The sequence below is a fragment of the Nicotiana tabacum genome, chromosome 4 (assembly GCF_000715075.1).
Source record: "Nicotiana tabacum cultivar K326 chromosome 4, ASM71507v2, whole genome shotgun sequence".
Taxonomy (NCBI): Eukaryota; Viridiplantae; Streptophyta; class Magnoliopsida; order Solanales; family Solanaceae; genus Nicotiana; species Nicotiana tabacum.
In genome coordinates this window covers 55,896,330-55,917,377 of record NC_134083.1, presented here as the reverse complement: position 1 = coordinate 55,917,377, position 21,048 = coordinate 55,896,330, and the positions used below count along the sequence as shown (strand labels likewise).

The window sequence follows — 21,048 nt, the reverse complement described above, 5'->3', positions numbered from 1 at the left end:
CCCGGGACGCGGCTAGAGAAAATAAAAGGACTGCAATATACAACCAGTAGGCGAGCAGTGCAACCAACTCCCTCCTCCTCCAACGACAAGTATTACTCACAATGTCATTAATAATGCAGGTGACAACGCCCTCGCAAACATTTTGAAAAGGATGGAGGAAATATAGAATGAGAACAAGGTACTCCAAGATCAAATGAAAGAATACCAGGAAAGGGTCGATAAAATACCGGGCTTCCCCAAGCTGTTGCCAAAGAGAGATGCCAACCGGTACATCGAACAGCCGTACAGTGATGACGCAGCCCCACATGTTATACCAAAAACTTTTAAAATGCTGCCCTACCTCAAGATATATGATGACATCACAACTGACCCCGAAGATCATGTGACTCATTACGTCACCGCCATAAAAGGCAACGACCTCGCTAAGGAACATGTGTCTTACATTTTGCTGAAAAAAGTTCGGAGAAATCCTCATTAGAGGAGCATTAACATGGTATTTGCAGCAACCGACACGATCCATCGAAACTTTTAAAAAAATGGCCGACAAGTTCGTAATGGCCCACGCTGGAGACAAAAAGGTCGAGGCTAGAGTGAACGACATATTTGCCATCAAAACATCTCTGGGAGAGGGATTAAGGAACTTCCTTGCCCAGTTCAATAGAGTAAGGATGAATTTGCCAAACATGTCTGAAGGGATGGCGGTCGCAGCCTTTCAGAATAGGTTGAGCAGGGATGGCTCAAGAGTAACAAGGAAATTGTAAAGCCGATTGATGAGGTATCCCCCAACCATATGGGATGAGATCCACAATGCTTATTGCGCTGAAGTCCGTGTAGATGAGGACGACCTCAATGGGCCAAACCACCGGCTAACCTCAATACAAGCGGAGTCAAGAAAAGATCGAAGAGAGAATGCTAGAAGAAATCACCCGATCCCACGGCCTAACAGGGAACGGCACCAACCATACATCAGGATGGCCATCGCCTCCTCTCCTCGCTATGAAGAAGGTCCATCCAGACCCAGAACGGTAACTCATCGGAACGACTGAGGTGTGCCCCCTTACTTTTTGCTCACAACTTTTGTGTGTTACCCACAAAGATAGTATACGCCCTGGAGAAACTTAGACCAAAGTGAAGTGGCCGCCGAAGATGAGATCAGACCCTAATGCCAGAAAGTCTGATGCCCTCTGTGAGTTCTACCAAGAACGAGTGCACAAAACGGAAGATTGCATCGCCCTAAGGTAGGAGGTCGTGAATATGCTATGTCAAGGATATCTTAAAGAGTTGCTAAACGACAAGGGAAGAACCAATTTCGCCAGAGAGAGCGAACATCAAGGGCCACCTAAACCACCCTCACCAGCCCGTACCATCAACATGATCATTGGAGATGACGCCTCTATCAACAACATGAAGTTTACCACTACACACAAACTCAAGCGATCCATCACCCATGAATGGTACGATGAGATCAATGAAAGTATCATCTTCGACAAGTCAAATGCCGACGGTTTAGTCTTCCCTCATCATGACGCTCTCGTCATTACTCTGCGAATTTTGGATACTGATGTTAAACATATTATGTTGATGACGGAAGTGGCGCGAACATCATCCATCCCCGAGTACTTACCCAAATAAAGCTCGAGGATAGGATAATGTCGTGCTGCATCACACTAACTTGTTTTATCAATGCAGTATAATGGACATCCGGAGAAATTACTCTCCCCGTTTTGGCCAACAGCGTAACTCTGGAAATAACATTCCATATCATGAACCAAGACACTGCGTACAACGCTATAGTAGGTCGACCGTGGATACACCCCCAACAAGGTCGTCCCCTCCAATTTATACCAAGTCATCAAATTTCCAACTCCATGGGGGATATTCAGCGTACGAGGAGAGCAACGTACATCCTGGGAATGCTACCGCATTGCTTTAGACAGCACAACCTCCCAGCAAAGGAAGGACAAATAAAAAGAGGAATAACAATCAGCAGGATCGAGGTCGATACATGACGAGGTCGTAGAAGGTATCTGAGATCCCAACGTAGTCGAAGTCGCAGGGTCGACCATAGAAGACCTCGACCCCATTCAATTGGACTCCAACGACCACAACAACAAGGCCTATATCGGTTACAAGCTACACGACCCAGGTAAATTCAGGAAATTCTTAAAAACTAACGTAGATTTGTTTGCTTTCAGCCATGCAGATATGCTAGGTATCCCAAAGGAAATTTTCACAGACAAACTGAACGTCGACCCATTCCACCCCCCCCAGTAAGACAGGTCAGGCGTAAGTTTAATTCCGCAATTAATGGCACGGTACGTGAAGATGTGGAAAACCTGTTGGAAAATGGCTCCATCAGGGAGTCGAAGTAGCCCTGTTGGGTCGCCAACTTAGTAATGGTAAAAAAGAAGAATGTGAAATAGCAGATGTGCATGGATTTCACATATTTAACAAAGCATACCCCAAGGATTCGTTTTATTACCACATATCGACCAACTCATCGATGCAACGGCCGGGCATGAATTATTAAGCTTCTTGGATGCTTATTCAGGTTATAATCAAATACTCATGGAAGAAGAGGATAAGGAAAAAACCACATTCATCACCCATTAGGCGACGTACTACTACAGGGTCATGCCCTTTGGGCTAAAGAACGCTAGGGCAACTTACCAAAGGTTGGTGACAAGGATATTCAAGGACCAGCTCGGCAAAACGATGGAAGTCTATATAGATGACATATTGGTCAAGTACAAAAGGAAAGAAGATCACTTCGACCATTTGAGAGAAACCTTTGACATACTCAGACGATACAGAATGAAACTGAACCCCGAAAAGTGTGCATTTGGCGTGACCTCAGAAATTTTTTTAGGTTTCCTAGTATCATAGTGAGGGATCGAGGTCAATCCTGATCAAAACAAAGCCATCGAGGGGATACCGAAACACTTGACCACCAAAAAGCAGGTTCAAAGTTTGACTATCCGTATCGCCGCCCTATCAAGGTTCATTTCACGATCATCGTATAAGTGTCACATATTCTTTGGCATGCTTAAGAAGGATAACGGCCTCCAATGGACCTTTGAGTACGTCCAAGCCCTGAAGGAATTCAAAGCATACTTGTCATCACCACTATTGCTTTCAAAATCGGGGCCAAGGAAACATCTCCTCGTCTACCTCATTGTATCCGAAGTAGCTATGAGCGCAGTTCTGGTTAGAGAAAATAAAGGTATGCAATCCCCCATCTATTATATTAGCAAGACATTGGTCGACGCCGAGACGAGGTATCCTCACCTCGAAAAACTGGCCCTGGCCTTAGTCTTAGCTTTGCGAAAGCTTAGACCGTATTTCCAATGCCATCCCATATCGGTCATCACGACTTTCCCCCTAAGAAGCATTTTGCATAAACTGGAGCTATCGGGAAGGCTGGCCAAATGGGCCATCGAACTAAGCGAGCACGATATCACGTACCAGCCGCGAACAATGATAAAGTCACAAGTGCTTGCTAAGTTCGTCGCCGACTTCAACGCAAAAGTAATGCCCAAAGTTGAAAGAGAAGCCGCCCACACTTCCCCCCAAACACAAGACCTCTAGGTCTTATACACCGATGGCGCGTCCAACGCGTCAGGGTCCGGACTGGGACTCGTACTCGAGTCCCGACCGACGAAGTAATTTGCCGGTCCATAAGGTGCCCGAATATGACTAACAACGAGGCCGAGTATGAGGCCGTAATTGCAGGTTTTAGGCTAGCACTCAAGTATGGGGCGAAACAGTTAAAACTACGCTGTGATTCCCAACTCGTAGTCAAGCAAGTCACATGGACTTTCCAAATAGAGGAACAAAGATTGCAAAAGTATCAGACCGAAATTTGCAAGTTGCTGCTCGAGTTCGACAAATGTCAACTCGACCAAGTTCCACGAGCACAGAATGCTGAGGCAGACGACCTCACTAAGCTATCCGCAGGCACCAAAAACATTACAACCGGAGACAAAAGCATAGTCCACCTCCTCAACTCGTCGCTAGACCAAGTCGAGGTAAGAACCATAAACTTAACTTGGGACTATCGCAATCGTATTATTACATACGTGTAGGATGGCATACTCCTAGATGATAAAAAAGGCGAAGAAACTAAGAATGAAAGTGTCAAGATACAATATCATCCACAACGACCTGTATAACATAACTTATGGCGGCCTTCTGAAAAAATGCTTGCACCCAAACCAAACTTGATGCGCCCATGAAGAGGTCCACGAGGGCCATTGTGGAGCTCACTCCGGTAATCGGGCTCTGGTCAGATGCCTCATATGGTAGGATACTACTGGACCACTATGGAAAAGGAGGCCGCAGACTTCGTAAAAAAATGCGAGCAATGCCAAAAGTACGCCCCAATGATTCACCAGGCGGGAGATCACCTCCACTCAGTCACCTCACCTTGGTCGTTCATCAAATGGGGAATGGACATCGTGAGCCCCCTCCCGACAGGACGAGGTAACGTACGATTCCTTTTGGTTTTAACTGACTACTTTTCTAAGTGGGTGGAAGCAAGAGCATTTACCCAAATATGGGAACAGGAAGTAATCGCCTTTATATGGAGGAACATCATATGTCGGTTCGACCTCCCTAAAGAGATCAGCTGCGACAACAGACCCCAATTCATGGGAAAGAAAACCGCCGAGTTCTTTGAGAAATGGCATATCAAAAGGATACTCGCGATGCCATACCACCCCGCAGGCAACGGGAAAGCGGAGTCCTCCAACAAGTCGAAACTGAACATCATGAAGAAAAAGCTTGAAAATGCCAAGGGACTGTGGCCGAAAATATTACTAGAAGTGTTGTGGACTTATCGAACAACTCCGAAAACGAGCACAAGAGAGACACCCTACTCTTTGATCTATGGGACCGAGGCAGTAATACCAGTCGAGGTTGGTGAGCCCAGTCTAAGGTATTCCCATGAGAGCGGCATAAGCAACGATGATGGCCGAAGACATGAACTCGACGAAGTCGACGAACTAAGAGATATGGCTTATATAATAATGATTGCCCAAAAACAGCAAGCAGAGCGTTATTATAACAAGAAAGCAAAGGCCAAGCCGCTCAAAATCGGAGACTACATACTGAAAGCTAAAACCCAAGCAAGCAAAGATCCTAGGGAAGGTAAGCTGGGCACATATTGGGACGGTCCGTACAAAATCACAGCAAAAGCAAATAAAGGATCATTTCAGCTAGAAACAATGGAAGGAAAGCTACTACCAAACAACTGAAATATCAGCCACCTCAAGTACTTCAGCTTTTAAAGGAAAGAGTGCCCCCAAGTCGTACTCTTTTTTCCCTCACTTGAGTTTTGTCTAATTGGGTTTTCTCAAGGAGGTTTTTAATGAGGCGATGAAGGGAACACCCCAAGTTGCAGTACGCAAAGGCAAGGCCCCGATTTCTATTTTATTGCTCAACCTCTCACTACTCTCCAGATCGACCAATGAAGGGACTAGGTAAACCGGGACTGGGACTGGAACGCCAGCCAACACCCAAAGTCTGTAACTTTCTCCAAGTATGTAACAAATGCAACAATGTCAAGGCAATAAACTTTACACTTACCAGCGCATTCTCTCAAAGTTAGGTTATGCTCGACCTCGCTCGAACTAACACCTACCGGCCCTCAGCCATAATTAATTTAGGTTATGTTCGACTTCGCTCGAACTAACGCCTACTGGGCCCTCAACCATAATTAATTTAGGTTATGTTCGACCTCGCTCGAACTAACACCTACCGGCCCTCGGCCATAATTAATTTAGGTTATGTTCGACCTCGCTCGAGCTAAAACCTACCGACCCTCGGCCATAATTAAGTTAGGTTATGTTTGACCTCGCTCGAACTAACACCTACGTGCCCTCGACCGTAATTGATTTTAGGTTATGTTCGCCCTCGCACGAGCTAACACTTACCGGCCCTTGGCCATAATTAAAATTAGGTTATGTTCGACCTCGCTCGAACTAACACCTACCGGCTCTCAGTTATAACTAAACTCAGGATGTATTTGACCTCGCTTGAACTAACATCTATCGACCCTCAGCTGCAACTAAGTTCAAATATGTTCGACCTCGCTCGAACAAAAAATAGAAGCAAAAAACACACAAGTATAGAAAAACTAACCACATAAAAGGAAACAGATGCAAACAATAAGAGGATTCCATATTCATACTTAAACATTTTTTACAAAGTCTCGTGGAGACGCCTACAAAAACACACAAGCTTACAACAAAATAAGGAAAGAAGGAGAAAAACTACTCGTCGCCGCCATCGGGGCCTTCAGCACCATCGCCCTGACCACCTGGGTCGTCTCGATCTCCCCCTTCATCATCACCATCGCCCTCAGGGTATACAGTATCATACCAGGCATTTTCTTAAAACTGGTCCACATCCCTATCCCTCTTAACGTCACCTGCCTCAGGTGTGCAGGATCATATCCACAGGCGACCCGAGCCTCGCGGGCCTTAACACAAACATCATCAAAGGCGGCCACAAAAACAGACCCTACCTTATACAAATCGCGGAACACATCCAACTAAGCTTCAGCATGAATCCATTCCTCGTACAGGTATCGAGGAGCATTTGGGAAATTTGAAGTGCGATAGGATGACGACTGTGCGAGCAGTTGAGCCTTTTCATCCTCTAAGGCGGCCACCCGGTCCTGGAGGAGGAAGTTATCTTTTTCCAGCTCTTCGATCCTCTCCTCCAATCTATATTCTTTTGCCTTCGCCGTAGATTGGTAAATCTCTCGCTCGGCCCGGAGAGTCCTATTTGCCAACTCTAACATCTCCGACTTTCTCTGAGCCTCCAAACGGCAAGACTCCGCCTTCTCAAGCTCGTTCTGTTTCTCGGCAACCTCGCTATGAAGGACCTTCATCTATAGGCGGCACTCTACCAAATATATGCGCAACTCGATCACTTGCATCTGGAGGTCACCACATTGGGCCTCTACGGTTCTGCTGACCTTGAGCTCTTCCTACTTACTTCTCAACGTCCCCTCAAGGACACTGCACTTCTCAATGACTCTCACCAATTCGTCATCCTTCTCTTTAAATTCATCGCGAAGGGTCTGCATATTTCCTCCCTCACCAGACCGCCTGCAAAACTCCTGGTACTTGTCGTGGTACTCGAAATATTTGCGTTGCAACCTTGCAAATATTGCCTTATGCTTCTCCTCCCTTCCGGCGCTTTCAATCTCCAAGATCATGATCTGTAGTCATAAAAAGAAAGAAAAAGAAGAAAAACAAAAATGAGAACGCCCCCACTAACAAAGGTAAAGCATTAAACAAAAATTTTTAAACATAACAGACAGAAAAACGAAGCCCTAAAATACTTACCCTGAGAGCAAGGTCGTCTATGCTCCTCGACAAGGTAACGTTATCCAGCTCATTGAGGGTTTCGCCCTCCATGTCGGAGCAATGGTTCGCGTAGATCCCTCCAGCCTCACCTCGAGCTGGGTAAACCCTTCCTCCATCATCCCCAACTCTGCAGCGTCAATGTCTGAACCCGTCTCATAGCCGTTTTCGGCAACACCTTTTCCTCTCCCATCGGCCGTTGAATAAATATCATTAGCCAGTTGCGAGGTCGACGGCCCCTTTTACCGCGAAGTATCAGAATTCCTAGCGGTCGGTCCTTCGGTTTCCGTTATCGCAGAAGGGAGAGATACACCCTTGCCGACCTCGAAAACTCAGAAGTCGGCCCAACATCGTCTTCTATGACAATAGTTGCCGTCTCATGAAGCGTGAAGCCATCTATCATCGAGTCAACGGCCTGGGCAACCCCGTTGCCCACGTCCACCGATCTCCTCTTATGGGGCATCAGGTCCCCATCACCTGGCAATGACTCCTCCTCGTCGTCTATGAGACGATACAAGGGAGAAGACGAAGCTTCCGCTGCCGAAGTCTCCACATATAAAGAAGGAGTTGATGCAGAAGTATCAGCATGTGGGACCGAGGAACGACCAAAATCAGCCGCGGTCGTAGAAGGGGTAGGAGCTAAAGAGGCGGCAACTTTTCTCTTACAAAACGCATGTGCGGGAACTCTCGACCTCCTCGAGTACCCCTAGCTGAAATTAAGGGAAGCACAAAAGGATCACCAAAACAACTACACAAGCGAAATAACCAACAAAACAAAGACAAAGGCTACTTACTAGTCGAGGGGGGAGCCGGCCCAAACCTCTTGAAGAAGCCCGGCCACTCGCGAATTCCCACGATGTGAGGGAGGAGCTGGCCGACCCAACTAAAAATGTCCTCGACCAAAGGGGTAGGCGAGATCTTGGCTGCATAAGAATAGGACGAGAGGTCAGAATCCACAACTAAGCAAAGTAAACCAAATACCTACGTGCAAGGGAGCGAGGCGCTTACGAGTGCAATTCCAAGCTTCAGGTAAGTCGTCGAAGTTAGCTACCACGTCTTCAATTCTAACAAAGAAGAAGTTGAGCCAGAAGAGGCAGTTAGCCAGAGATTCAGCATCGTCCCCATGTAAAAGTTGGGGGCGAATAAGTGCATCAGAATTCGAAGTGTGATCTCGACCCTGGCCAACTCAACGAACTTGGTGAGCATCCTTATGAGCTTGTAAACATACGGCGCAACTTGAGCCGGGCAAATGCCGTAGAAGCGACAGAATTCCTCCACCAGCAGGAGGAGAGAAAAAGTGTAGCTAACGTGAAAGGGGTAGGCGTAGAATGCGCAATACCCAGGACGGTGGTGTTGCACCGCATCCCACCCCACGGGGATCAATTTGACGTGGTCAGGAAGGTCGTACTTTGCTTTAAGCTCTGACAAATCAGCCTCCTTCATCGTTGATTTAAAGGTTCCGGGTTCGGCTTCATGCAATTTCGAGAAATTAGAATTGACATCGGGGTTGCGAGGAACTATCTCTTCCACAGTCGGAAAGCCTCTGTCTCTGTGGCAGTGGGAGCGTTCTCCACATGAGGAGGAAAGAGAATTGCCAGAAGGACCGAATCACTTCCCTCATTGGGCCCAGAAGGTATGTTAGACATATTTTCAACAAAAGAAAGGAAGGTATCAAACAACGGAGAATCGAAAACGATAGAGATCGTTGGAACAGGAAGAAAAAATGCACAACAATGGAGGAGGAAGAAGAAGGTATAGAGTTTTGGTGCAAGCATATCGCAAAGGTTGAAATTATACCCACACACTCTTATTTATAAAAATTCAAGCGTCAAAACCAAGAAATTGATTCATCATTACCTAGCACCGTAACCGAAGAGGCAGATCCAATCAAAAGACGCACGCAAACGGAGCAACGCATCAGAAAAATGCGTCATAATGACGCACGACGTCATGACGTCACCCTGATTCATGGACCGCACAACTCCGAAGTTGGCGGTTCACAAGGGGCCACGCTACCAACTCGCCCCAATCATCACGACCCGGTCAGCTTGTCCAATCGTTTCAACCACAGTAAACAGAATCCGCTCATCAAGCCCGCACGACGCTGGCCTTAATAATCAGAGGGACTAACTGTATGGGTCAAAATCTGCCCTAGAATATTTAAGATAAGATAACACTAAAGAAAGAGTCCTCGAGTCGTCATCAGTCGAAGTCGACTAGGAAGCAACGAGATTCGTGGTCGAGATGTCAATAATGGTCGAGGTCGAGCACCGTTGACGAAGCTGTAACGGCTAGTTTTCGAAACAAGATATTAAAGAGAATATTCTAGTGAATATTCTTTGTACTTGTACTATTACGGTTTATTAGAAAAATGTCTCATATAAATAGAAAAATAGACAATGATATGGGGCAAGTGACATTCATTTGATAAGAACAAGCTTTTGATAAAAGATTCTCTCTCTCACTAAAATACAAACACTACATTTTCATCAAGATTCTCGTTCATATTATTCCATACTTTTTCATCAGATCCGAGAATAATTTGACCATTCTAGGATTTGTCTGTCACTTATCATTGTCAGGGACAATCATCTAGTTCATCCTTTATTGGGTGAATCATTTCTCCTATTTACTTAAATATCATTTATTGTTATATACTGTTATTTATTGCTATATTATTGCTCATACTTTTCGGGATAATTAATGCACACGTCTATCAATCACCAGATTTGTTAAACCTAAATGAATGGCGAAGCCCCAGTTTTCTCTGTTAAAGCAATTTAGTATTGACTACTGGCTATTGCGGTCTAAACTTTTATTTTCTTAATGCTCCCCTTTTAACACATTACTAATCAAGAGTGAATAATAATTCTTGTGTCAGTGGCGTTAGATGCAATACTGCGGTTTTATCCGACTCTTTTGAAAATTGATGAATGACGAGAGACAATTAAATGTAAACTAATGGTGCCCTTCGTCATTTTGCATTTAGCGGAGTCATTAATGGTCACATGAAATTAGCAGTCACCCATTAATAAATTGCTTCTTAGCGTCACCAACCCATTAACGGAAACTGCTTTTGAGCAAAGTTCAATTCTAGAATACTACGCATTATTCCATCATGTCATGTTTACGTGTCATTAGGGGTTCATGGTTTTTTCCCAAAAATAAAAAATAAAAAAAATAAAACCAAACCAAGTAAGCCGGTTCTTGAAATATTGAAATAAAACCAAATCAATTAAGTCGGGTTTTTATCGATTCGATTTTTATCGGTTTTAGTTAGTTTTCCGATTTTTTCGGTTATTTATCGAATTTTTTCTTAAATATAAGACTACACTACCAAACACATTCCGGAGACTATTTTTAACGTAACACTATCAAACCAATTGCTCTTTAAGAAATCTATCATTTACCAAGATATATTAATGATAATTGAATCAACTAGTGATGAATAATTTAAGTACTCAATTAAAAATCGATTATTTTTAACATAAAATAAATTCTTGTACTTAGCAAAAGAAAGCTACCAATAAAACTAGAATGTAAAGGCAAAGAATTAGACTATTATAATAGCAAAAAACTAGACTTAAAATATAAACGATTAATATGTACCATAAAATTTTAAAAACTTTATATAAAAATATACATACATATAGGTGTAATAATAAATTTAAATAGTTACTTCTATAGTCGGTTTGGTTCGGATTTTTTCAGTTATTTTTTTACTAAAACCAAAACCAAACCAAATTTGATCGGTTTTTAAAATTCAAAACCAAAACCAAACCAAACCAAACTTAAAAAGTATCAATTTTTTTGGTTGGTTTGGTTCGATTTTTCGGATTTTTATGAACACCCCTACTTCTCATTTAAAAGTTTCACCCGTTAAAAAAATTATTTAATAGCATTAGTCATAAAGGGTATTTGCTAAATTATCCTTATCCCTTCTATAACTGTGTAACTTAATAATTATATTTTTGAAATAATAAGCTTGGAATAGAAAAAATAATTAATTGCTAAGTTTTCAAAAATGACATATCTCGGACAAATAGTTTATGGCTATAATGACAAATAAAAAGGCCAAAATGGGTATGGATACCTGCAGCATGCTCATTTTAAATGTTATACTTGGGCCAAGTTTAACAATTCCAATATTTGGTTTTTTCCAAAACAGAAGCCTGTCTCAGAGGAGGATGATCTAAATCAGTTCTTCACTGGCCAGATTTTAGACAAAATTGCACTCTCGGACAAGATGGCAACAATGAATACAGAGATCATAGATATTACATTGATACGATCCATTCAGGTGGTTAAAGGGTCGTCTTTTCATGGACCTTTAGCAGCACAATGAATGATAGTCAATATTGAAAATCAATTCCATGACCACTGTAATTACTAACCCACAAGATCATTTTGTCGATCAAATTGGACTTGAAGATTTTTCATAATGCATTCTTCCCCAGCTCCAATTAAACCAGAGGCGAAACTGCGGGGCACAATTTATAGTTGTTAGGAAAACATTGATCATCATAGAGAATAAAATAACTTTATACAACGACATAATTATAGTCTCTGCAGGAAGGAAGAGGAACCATGTTTCATAATTGTCAGTACACAAGCATATAAGTACTTATATAACACTAAAGCAAAACACTCAATTTTTTTCCCAAAAAATGGAGCCAAAAGCAAAAAAAAAAAAAAAAAAAAAACAAATTTCTAGCATATATGGTACCAGAATTGGTCAGCTGTGGACCATCGTATTCGTATTATTTAGTATATTTTGGTTGTTACCAAGGACTATGAAGGAAGTAATCACGAGCTGGTTATTACAGAGGGTCGACAGTGAAAGGAGGCAGCCTGGGAAATATCACCACAATGCCTCTTTTGGCGCTTATGGACTGAAAGAAATAAAAGATCGTTTCATAATAATAAAAACGATGTGAAGATCCCTTTCTTATTATACTAGCATTTTTTGTATAAAGAGAGAATACCTTGTTGAATACGTAGTTGGCCAACTTGATAGATGTGCTTGAGTGATGGAATTTTTTTGAAAAAATTATTCAGCGCAAACAGCTTAACAACTGCAGAGAGCTAACGTCCGGCTACTAGCAGGAAACAAGAAATTCCGTACCCCCCCCCCCGCCCTAAATGAGAGAGGATCTGGACACAAAATCAAACAACCAACCCAGGGGAACTAGCTGTTGAAACAAGTGGCCTAAAATGACTCAACTTACCTTCAATCGGCAAAGCGTCACCAATAATAGCAAAAAATAACACAGCATAGAACCTTAACGTACACGGAGCATATATGCATATGCTGCTTTTTGAATGCATATGCAAATGCATATCATATTAGGAAATATAATGGCAAAGGTATCCTTATAACCTGAGTATTTAATTTGTGTAACACAACTAGAGCAACAGACTCAAATATGGGGTCGGATAATGAGGGATCAAACGTTCTTGAAAGAAAAAGTATTTTGGTTATGATCCAGCAGTCATAAAAGAAGGGAACATGACTCAAAATGTTAGAGACCTGTAACATAAATTACCAAAAGCCCATTAAGAAATTCCAATATTCATTAGCATACCATGTTCGCTAAGAGTAAGCTAAAGCATAGAGAGAAGTAATGCTTATGCTGGCAGACCAGTAAAAGAAGGGAATATAAGCAGTTACCTCAAAAAAATTTGATCTCCTCAAGCATCAATGTGCATATCCTATTAGAGTGACTTCAGTTCTAACTTCAGCCGTTACACCTTAAAATAACTAGAGAGAGAGGAAGGATTGACGTCTTTGAAATCAGATATACAAGAATGAAAAGACTATGTTTTCTTTTTTTGTTTTTATGAAGAGGTGAAAATACTATGCAACTTATCAAGAAAGAAAAAAATAAAGAAAAAACGAATGAAGGGACTATGCACTTGTAAGCCAACTAACCTGTACTCCAGGATCAAACGCTCCAAAGTTGAACTGTATACTTTGAATAAGAAAACAAGGGGGAAAAGATGAATCCGCATAAACCAATTTCAAATCAAACATCCAACTTTGGGTGGAGTGTCGTTTGGCACCAGCAATATAAGCATTCATCATTGGATTCTACATATGTACAACTACATAGTCTACATTGTTCCAGTGGGATCTGCCAACAATATATAAATGAACCACTACAATTGGATACACCAAACAGACTCAACCTAGTAACTAAAATACCCATCGTTAAAACCTGTAAATGGCATTCGGCACCACAACAAATCAATGACAAACATATATATGTGCAAGTGAAAGATATCATAATTCTGTCCATGATTTATACGAACAATTTGTGCCTACTCTGATACCATGTGGAGATGTGTGACTATTTCATCTAAAAGCCTAATTGTTAGACAGAAAACACTTTTATTTATTTAATTATACCTTCGACAGTATGGACCATTCAAAAACAACAAAATATCGTTGCACTTTATCAGCCAACACTGGTAAAGAATGAACTAACACAATGCACTATTGACCAAAATAGAACAAATTTGATTACTCTAGTTTACTCCCCACCCCCTTGCGGAGCCTAACATATTGTCAAGCTTATCGAAGCATATTTATTCATCTCTAGTAATTACAAAAACAACCAAAACTAAAATTCTGAAGTACCAAATTAAACCAGAATCAACCATAAGAACCAAGAGTGAATCATTTTTGGCTAGTAAAACAAGCTGCAAACAAGAAGAGGGTTACAACCAAAAGAAGATACATTATCAAGTAAAACAGGAGATAAATGCATATCTGCTAGACACCAAACTTAGTACATGGACAAGAAAGAGTGGTTAAATTGAAGTGTTATTGCTTAATTTTGTTGATAACAGGTATACGATATGTGTCTAAACTTCATATATTGCCAAAATCACCAAAGAGGAGTTATCGCAGGCGTAAAATAAATAAAGAGCAAAAAAAAACCATCAGGGAGAAGCGGAGACCGGATTTGAAGCTTATGGATTGAAGATTCTACTTCTTTTAAGTTACTGAGTTCTAAATTAATAACTTATGCATATTCAATAAACTCCTTAAAGACGAAAATAAGATTTGGATCAAAGTTATTGAGTTTGGCCGAACCGTCGGATTGTCTCTGCCCTGCCACCAGGTTCTGATGAGAGGTAAAATTACAATACTTCAACTGTTGTTTAAACGGCTAGCTACCTGAATTCCAAGATCGGTACTCCAACTTACCTTTTTGGCTCTATAGGTGAAATGGGGATGGCGGAGCGCGGCGGAAATGGAGGGTTCTGACTTCTGGCCTGTGGAAGAATCTCCGAAATACCCCCTGCTCCGTAGTGGAGATTAAATAAATAAATTAAGTATATTCAAAATTTAACAACAACCGAGTATATTCAAAATTTAAATGCTTCATAATATCCTAGCTGTAAAACTCAGATTATTTTAAGGGATTATTATATAAATAGACGGTCAGATTCACTGTTATTTTATTTAGTCGGTATATATAAATTATACATTGATTATACATAGTTATGCATCTATTATATATAAATAATACATATATTATATATTTGCTGGCTATTTTTAGTTTAAGAGATTTGGTTAGTGTAATTTCTATTGTGATACCAAACTAGTTATATAGTGCAACTTTTAAACTTTTCGGTATATTTATATTAATTGAGAAATTTTTACGGGTATGTTTCGACTTGTTTGTAAGATAATACTTATTGATTAGGATAAAATAAGAAAAGTTGGACCTTTTTTATTTTAATTTACAACTTTTGATAGAAAGAGAATTTGTTTTTTGAAACAATTTAGGAAATATACTTGAAAGAAGGAGGAAATACTTTTCACATATAAAAGTTAAACGGAAGGACCATAAACAATTTAAGCACGGGAATTAATTCTCTATTTGCAAATTACTAACTATTATGTTATAAAAAAATTATTACATCATTGGGAAAAGGGAGAGTGGAAAGAGGGTTGGGGGATATTACGCTACACGGTTTGAACTTTTCATATCAATTGTAAAATATAAAAAGCTCACCAAGTGAACTAGCCTTAACCTGAACCTTTGTTTGTTATCTTATCTTTTTTTTTTCTCGAAGATATCTCAGCTACTTCGATAGGTAGTTTCTTGCATGATAAATACTGTGAGGTCTGTAATTCACATGATCAGTTGACTATTATAATTTGAGGACTACTATGATACAACTCAATGGATGGAGACTGTAATTATGATTTAAGAACGAGAAATGTATATTTTTAGTTGCTCCGAAAATAAATTATATATTATTTGTATGTATAATATACAAACAAAGATACATATTGTATACGCTTTTATGCAATCAGTTTAGTATTTTGCCAGCGCTCCTGGGCTTTACAAAAGCACGTTAGAATTTTGGCCCATAAATTGGTGGAATAGAAGCCCAAATTATCGGATCCACCAAACCAATAAGCACGACAAAAACGGGTGTTAGTGAAGAAGTAAACGGCTCTAACAAAGACGAAAGCCACGTTTCCCAAATACAGCGCTGTTATTGACACGTGCCAACACCTGGTAGGTCTTTCAAGTCTATTTATTTTTTTATTTTTTTCCTTCTCTATTTTAACGTTACAAAACGACGACCTTGACCAAAAGCTCCCCACGATAAAAGGAAAAAAGAAAAATATAAAGGTTATAGAAGAGTCCAAAGGAGCGGGAAGATGCACCCTCCGTCTCACTCGCAATTAAGCCAAAGCCATTCAAAAAGATTAAACGACGTCGTAATAACAATAACAAAAGTCGAAAAGGACAAAATAAAATTTTCATTTCGCAGAAATTTCATGTACATTTACATTTACGTCCAACGGTCCACATGAGAATCGGATCACAGCATCTTATCCGTGTCGCCTCACTCTATAAATACGCTTCCTACTTCTTCCCATTCCTTTGCTTCACTCTGAAAAAGTCCGAGAGAGAGAAACTGTGTTTTGTGTGTGTGTGTGTGTGTGAGAGAGAGAGAGAGAGAGAGCGCTCGGGTAGGAGGAATAGCTTTGGGAGGTGGTCTTCATTTCGGTTACTGCGTAAGTTCTTTCTCGGGTCTCTTTAATTTCATGATTTGGCCTCTTTTTCCTATTTTCTGTTTTTTTTTTAATAAATAATTTGTTGTAGAAGTAGCTCAGAATCAGGTAGCTGCAATATCTACCTGTTTTATTTATTTATTTATAATTATGTCCTAGATCTTGAGATATTCCTCGTTAGATTTGGTTTATTCTCTGCTAAATGTTTGTGGGAGATAAATATCTGTACGCTGATGGAATTGGAAACTTTTTACTGTTCCTATACGCCCTATTTTGTCAATCTTTTAATGGAGCTTAATTTTAGGTGTAATTTGGAGGTGAAAAATGACTTTTGTCATACACACCTAACCAGATAATTTATGAAATTACATGTAACGAACAATTTCTTGCACTTAGTGTTAATAGAACACTTCAGATTTACTCTAGATGTTTAAGTGGAGAGGGTTAATATGATGTCTTTTGAATCAAAGACCTTTATCGTGGCCTCCATTTTTTATTTTCTTTATGACAGTAGTGTTCGGGCCAGTTTGCAGCCATCAACTATTCTGTCAGTTAACTGCTTCCTCCCACAATTGGCTCACCAATACTTAGGCTGATAGGAAGAAACCACCTATTGTTTTTCTCTCTGTTGGGTTTTGAACTTGAGACCTCAAGTTTCCTCTCCCACTTCATTGACCATTAGGCCACCCCTTTGGGTGCAACTGCCAGTTGATCAAGTATTTTATGCTAAGCTTTTCTATTTCTTTCTAAATTGAGGTCTGCTTAGAGTTGATTTTCAATAGGAAAAGATTTAAGATGGTTTTAGTCCTTTGAAATCATTTTATTCCATAACCGTCCCATCAATCTTGACGGATCTCGTACTTGTTGGGTCTACAGAGCATCGGGGCAAGGCAAGTGGGGTGTGCATATCTTCTCAAACTCAAGTTTGCTGATCAACTGAAGAATGGAGGTACTTGGAAAATCTATGGTAGCAGTGCCTACAAATGTTATATATCTGTCGACTATTCTTGGCCAAGATGGCCCAAACCCTGTTCACAAATGCGATTGGAAATGTGCAAATGAACATGTTTGTGGGAACATGTACCGCTGCCGTCTAACTGGGCTGACACACATTTGTGACAAAAACTGTAACCAGCGAATAGTGTATGATAATCATAACTCTCTTTGCAGAGTTAGCAAGCAGATTTTCCCTTTAACATCAGCTGAAGTGCAGGCTGTGAAAGGTGTACGGAGGAAGTTTGATGCTGAAAGTTCCCCTTCTGATAGCTGTGCCTTTAAGCGCAGAAGGGATGCACATTTCCATCCATCACCATTTGAGAGATCTTTCACTGCTGTCAGTCCCATTTGCAGTCAAGTTGGAGATGGAATGGACATGAGCTAGATATAATAAATTTCCTTCCTTTCGTCTGTTTTAAAATTTCCTGTCTTTCGGGACAGGAATAAGAACAATTTTATAATTTACATGGCAGACCTGGTTGTCTTGCCATTTGTAGGTGGCACTTATATTGGACAATCCTATGGACTGTAGCTCTATGGTAACTATTTAGGAGTAACAATATTATGTCTACAAATGTTGATGTGCGCTCAAGTTGATGCCACATGAGGCTTTAACTATATGCAGTGCAGCTATTTGTATAACCTTAACTATATATGGTTTTACTGTCTAGTCACTTTTAAGTATTATTCTTTTTCGGGTTGTCAAATGCCTGTATTGGCTTGCTGGACTTCTTTAGTCGCCTACTAATTACTGTGATTAACTTTGGGAGGTTTATTGGAATCCAGTCAGTGGAAATATAGTACTTTGTTTGCTTTCCTACAGGAACTTGCCCCATCAGATGAAGAACACTCTTTTCAGTGAGCTCATTAAAGCTCACCTACTTTTATAGCTTTAACTTCCTACTTGTTTGGCAGGTTTTGGAGGAGAGCTCTATTTTCTTTCATACCTGTTGCATTAGTCTCTTCTTAATTCACTTTTTAAATTTGTTCATACATGGCATCCTAAAAATGGTTTTACTTTTGCAGGAACTCAAGCATTTACTGTGAGTCGAGATATAGCTTGTTATATTGTTGAGTTATTATTTGTCTGAATTCATTAGCAGAATCATGAGTTTCTTACTGAGTTTGTTCTTTTCTTATTCAGCAGATCTGTGCTCTTCCACGAGGTCTGAAGTCTGAACAAATAGAACCAGTTACAAACCTTGAACTCTTGAACATGTGGATGATCTAACAAAATCAATTGGTTTTTGCTAACCACGTTAAAGTGTAACTCTATCCTGCTTAGCATTGTCAGTAATATCATGTCTGATATTGGTAAAGCAAGGTCCTATTTGGTTGAAAGGGCTTGGAGTCAGAAGTCTGGTGTTTACTCCTGCCTATCTGTATCTGCTTTTTCTGATGGTGTTACCTGAAGAAGAATCTTTAGCCAGCCAAATCAAGGGGTGTCTGCTAATCACAATAAAATGACTACCCTGCGGTTCAATTTGCTCCTCTATTATTGCGAAAGAACGATCCTATTTGGTTGAAAGGGCTTGGAGTCAGAAGTCTGGTGTTTACTCCTGCCTATCTGTATCTGCTTTTTCTGATGGTGTTACCTGAAGAAGAATCTTTAGCCAGCCAAATCAAGGGGTGTCTGCTAATCACAATAAAATGACTACCCTGCGGTTCAATTTGCTCCTCTATTATTGCGAAAGAACGATCCTATTTGGTTGAAAGGGCTTGGAGTCAGAAGTCTGGTGTTTACTCCTGCCCATCTGTATCTGCTTTTTCTGATGGTGTTACCTGAAGAAGAATCTTTAGCCAGCCAATTCAAGGGGTGTCTGCTAATCACAATAAAATGACTACCCTGCTGTTCAATTTGCTCCTCTATTATTGCGAAAGAACGATCATGTTTCAGGTCATTCAGAAAGGCTACACTTGCTGTATGTTCCCTATTTCTTTGTGCTTTGAATTCTAAATTGGCGCTTCCAATCAGTGTAGTATTTGCTTATATGCTGCATTCTTGGCTTCTTGCTACTTTTCAGGAAATCTACAAGGTGAATGGCAGTGACCAGAAAAAGTCGGGTCTCTAGCTGCAGCGTAGCCCTATTTCGTTTTAAGCAATGTCAGTGGGATTGGCTGTGGTGAATTTTAGGAGTCATCATACGAGTCAAATATGATTTCCACTAAAATGTCTTCTAGGAAAAACTCGGGGAATGCATCTTCGTCAATTGTGTATGGCCATGAAGATCTGTTGCAACAAAGCTCCATTGAGAGCTTCCTCTTCCACTTGGTCAGCGGCTAAGGAGGCATGCCTCACCACCATCTGGTGGAGTGTATGTATTGAAAGAAACAACAGAATTTCTTAAGGCAAAAATAGGAACATACTTGGCCTTAAAAAACATAGATGCATTTCTTTGTTAGTTTTTTGGTGCGAACTCAGCATTGTACATGATGCAGATGCAATGATTGAGATCCGATAGGGTGTTTGCAGTCTCTGTAATTTCCTATATAGCACTGGAGTGTGAGTTTACCATTTATAAAACATTTGTCATTACTTATAAAAAAAATGCTTCTTTGTCAATATCACAGTACGTTGCTCCTTGGGTTATTCTTCCATTTTTTGGTTCTAATCTGACTATTGTAATATTTGCTGGCTTTTCATAGTGATGGAAACAAAATACTTGAAGGAAGAATAAAGGAGTTCATCAATTATAATTGCTAGTTATGTCCCTCATATTAATTAATTGTTTTGGCAACTTTTTCTTCGATTGATTGACAAGGATAAGCAGGAAAAGATGTTTGTTAAGTTTGCTGGTTTTTGATCATTTGTTCCCGTTTGTCAGAGCCGCCAAAGACCACAGTAACTTACTCTCTCCGAGAGAAGTGTGCTCTCTTTCAGTAATTTTTGCAGTTTGTTATTTTAATCGTTAATACAGCGTATAAAATCCTTGAATAGATTATGAAATTGACTTTGCTGCCAGTCCAAAACTACCTCCATTTTAAATTGGCTATTGGAGTTGGTTGAGTTGGTACGTACGATCTGTCGACATCCACTTACAGTGGCAACAAGAAGAGAGCCCATTTCCATTTAATTCAAAAGCATAAAAAGACCAAGGAAAGAAATCGTTCCTGCACAACCTAACCAATGACATGTTGCTTCGTCGCAAATTCACTTTCACTATGTTTAATAAATAAAAGGGAGCTAACCGACTAAGAAAAATATTATTAAATAAACGTCAGAATTTATCCAGATTCAACCCATATATCAAATCATGTCATTTACTATGATTACATAACAAACAAGGAAATGATACAAAATAATGTATTACAATCTTAATAGAAGAGAATGATCATATAAAGATCTTTCCTTGTGCCGAGTATTTATCGGAGACAACGTCTTTATCTTTATAAGATAAGGGTAAGATCTGTATATACATTACCCTCCGCAAACATTATTTACGAAATTTCACTTGATTTGTTATTATTATTGTTGATTACGTAAAGATTACGTCTTAATATAAAAATATGTAAAATATATAATATAATTAAAAGAATATCGTATGTAAAAATGCATATTAATTCATCATGCCTAAATGATAATTTTTGTGCAAATAACACGTGTCATATCATATACTACTTGTTGCTTCGACGCAT

The 21,048-nt window shown here is 40.2% G+C and overlaps 1 protein-coding gene and 1 long non-coding RNA gene across 5 annotated transcripts; one reads left to right on the top strand and one right to left on the bottom strand.

Moving 5' to 3' along the window:
• Nucleotides 1-11,495: 11,495 nt before the first annotated feature.
• LOC107779570 (uncharacterized) lies at nt 11,496-14,705 on the bottom strand. Its single transcript, XR_001646646.2, has 3 exons — nt 13,306-14,705; nt 13,045-13,134; nt 11,496-11,853 (listed from the first exon to the last, which is right to left on the bottom strand). It is a non-coding gene; the product is annotated as an uncharacterized LOC107779570 (long non-coding RNA).
• Nucleotides 14,706-16,276: 1,571 nt separating this feature from the next.
• Nucleotides 16,277-20,010, top strand: LOC107779578 (uncharacterized). Of its 4 annotated transcripts, none has more exons than XR_012708705.1 (4): nt 16,277-16,419; nt 17,293-17,365; nt 18,560-19,334; nt 19,437-20,010. XR_012708705.1 is itself a non-coding variant. In XM_075251900.1 (2 exons), the coding sequence occupies exon 2, from the start codon at nt 17,360-17,362 to the stop codon at nt 17,795-17,797; it is 438 nt and encodes a 145-aa protein (XP_075108001.1). In that variant the 5' UTR covers nt 16,277-16,419; nt 17,293-17,359; the 3' UTR covers nt 17,798-18,099. The 4 variants fall into 4 exon arrangements, 1 of the variants encoding a protein (XP_075108001.1); XR_012708704.1 differs by having other exon boundaries at nt 18,557-19,334; XR_012708703.1 differs by having other exon boundaries at nt 17,293-18,455.
• The last annotated feature ends 1,038 nt before the right edge of the window (nt 20,011-21,048 follow it).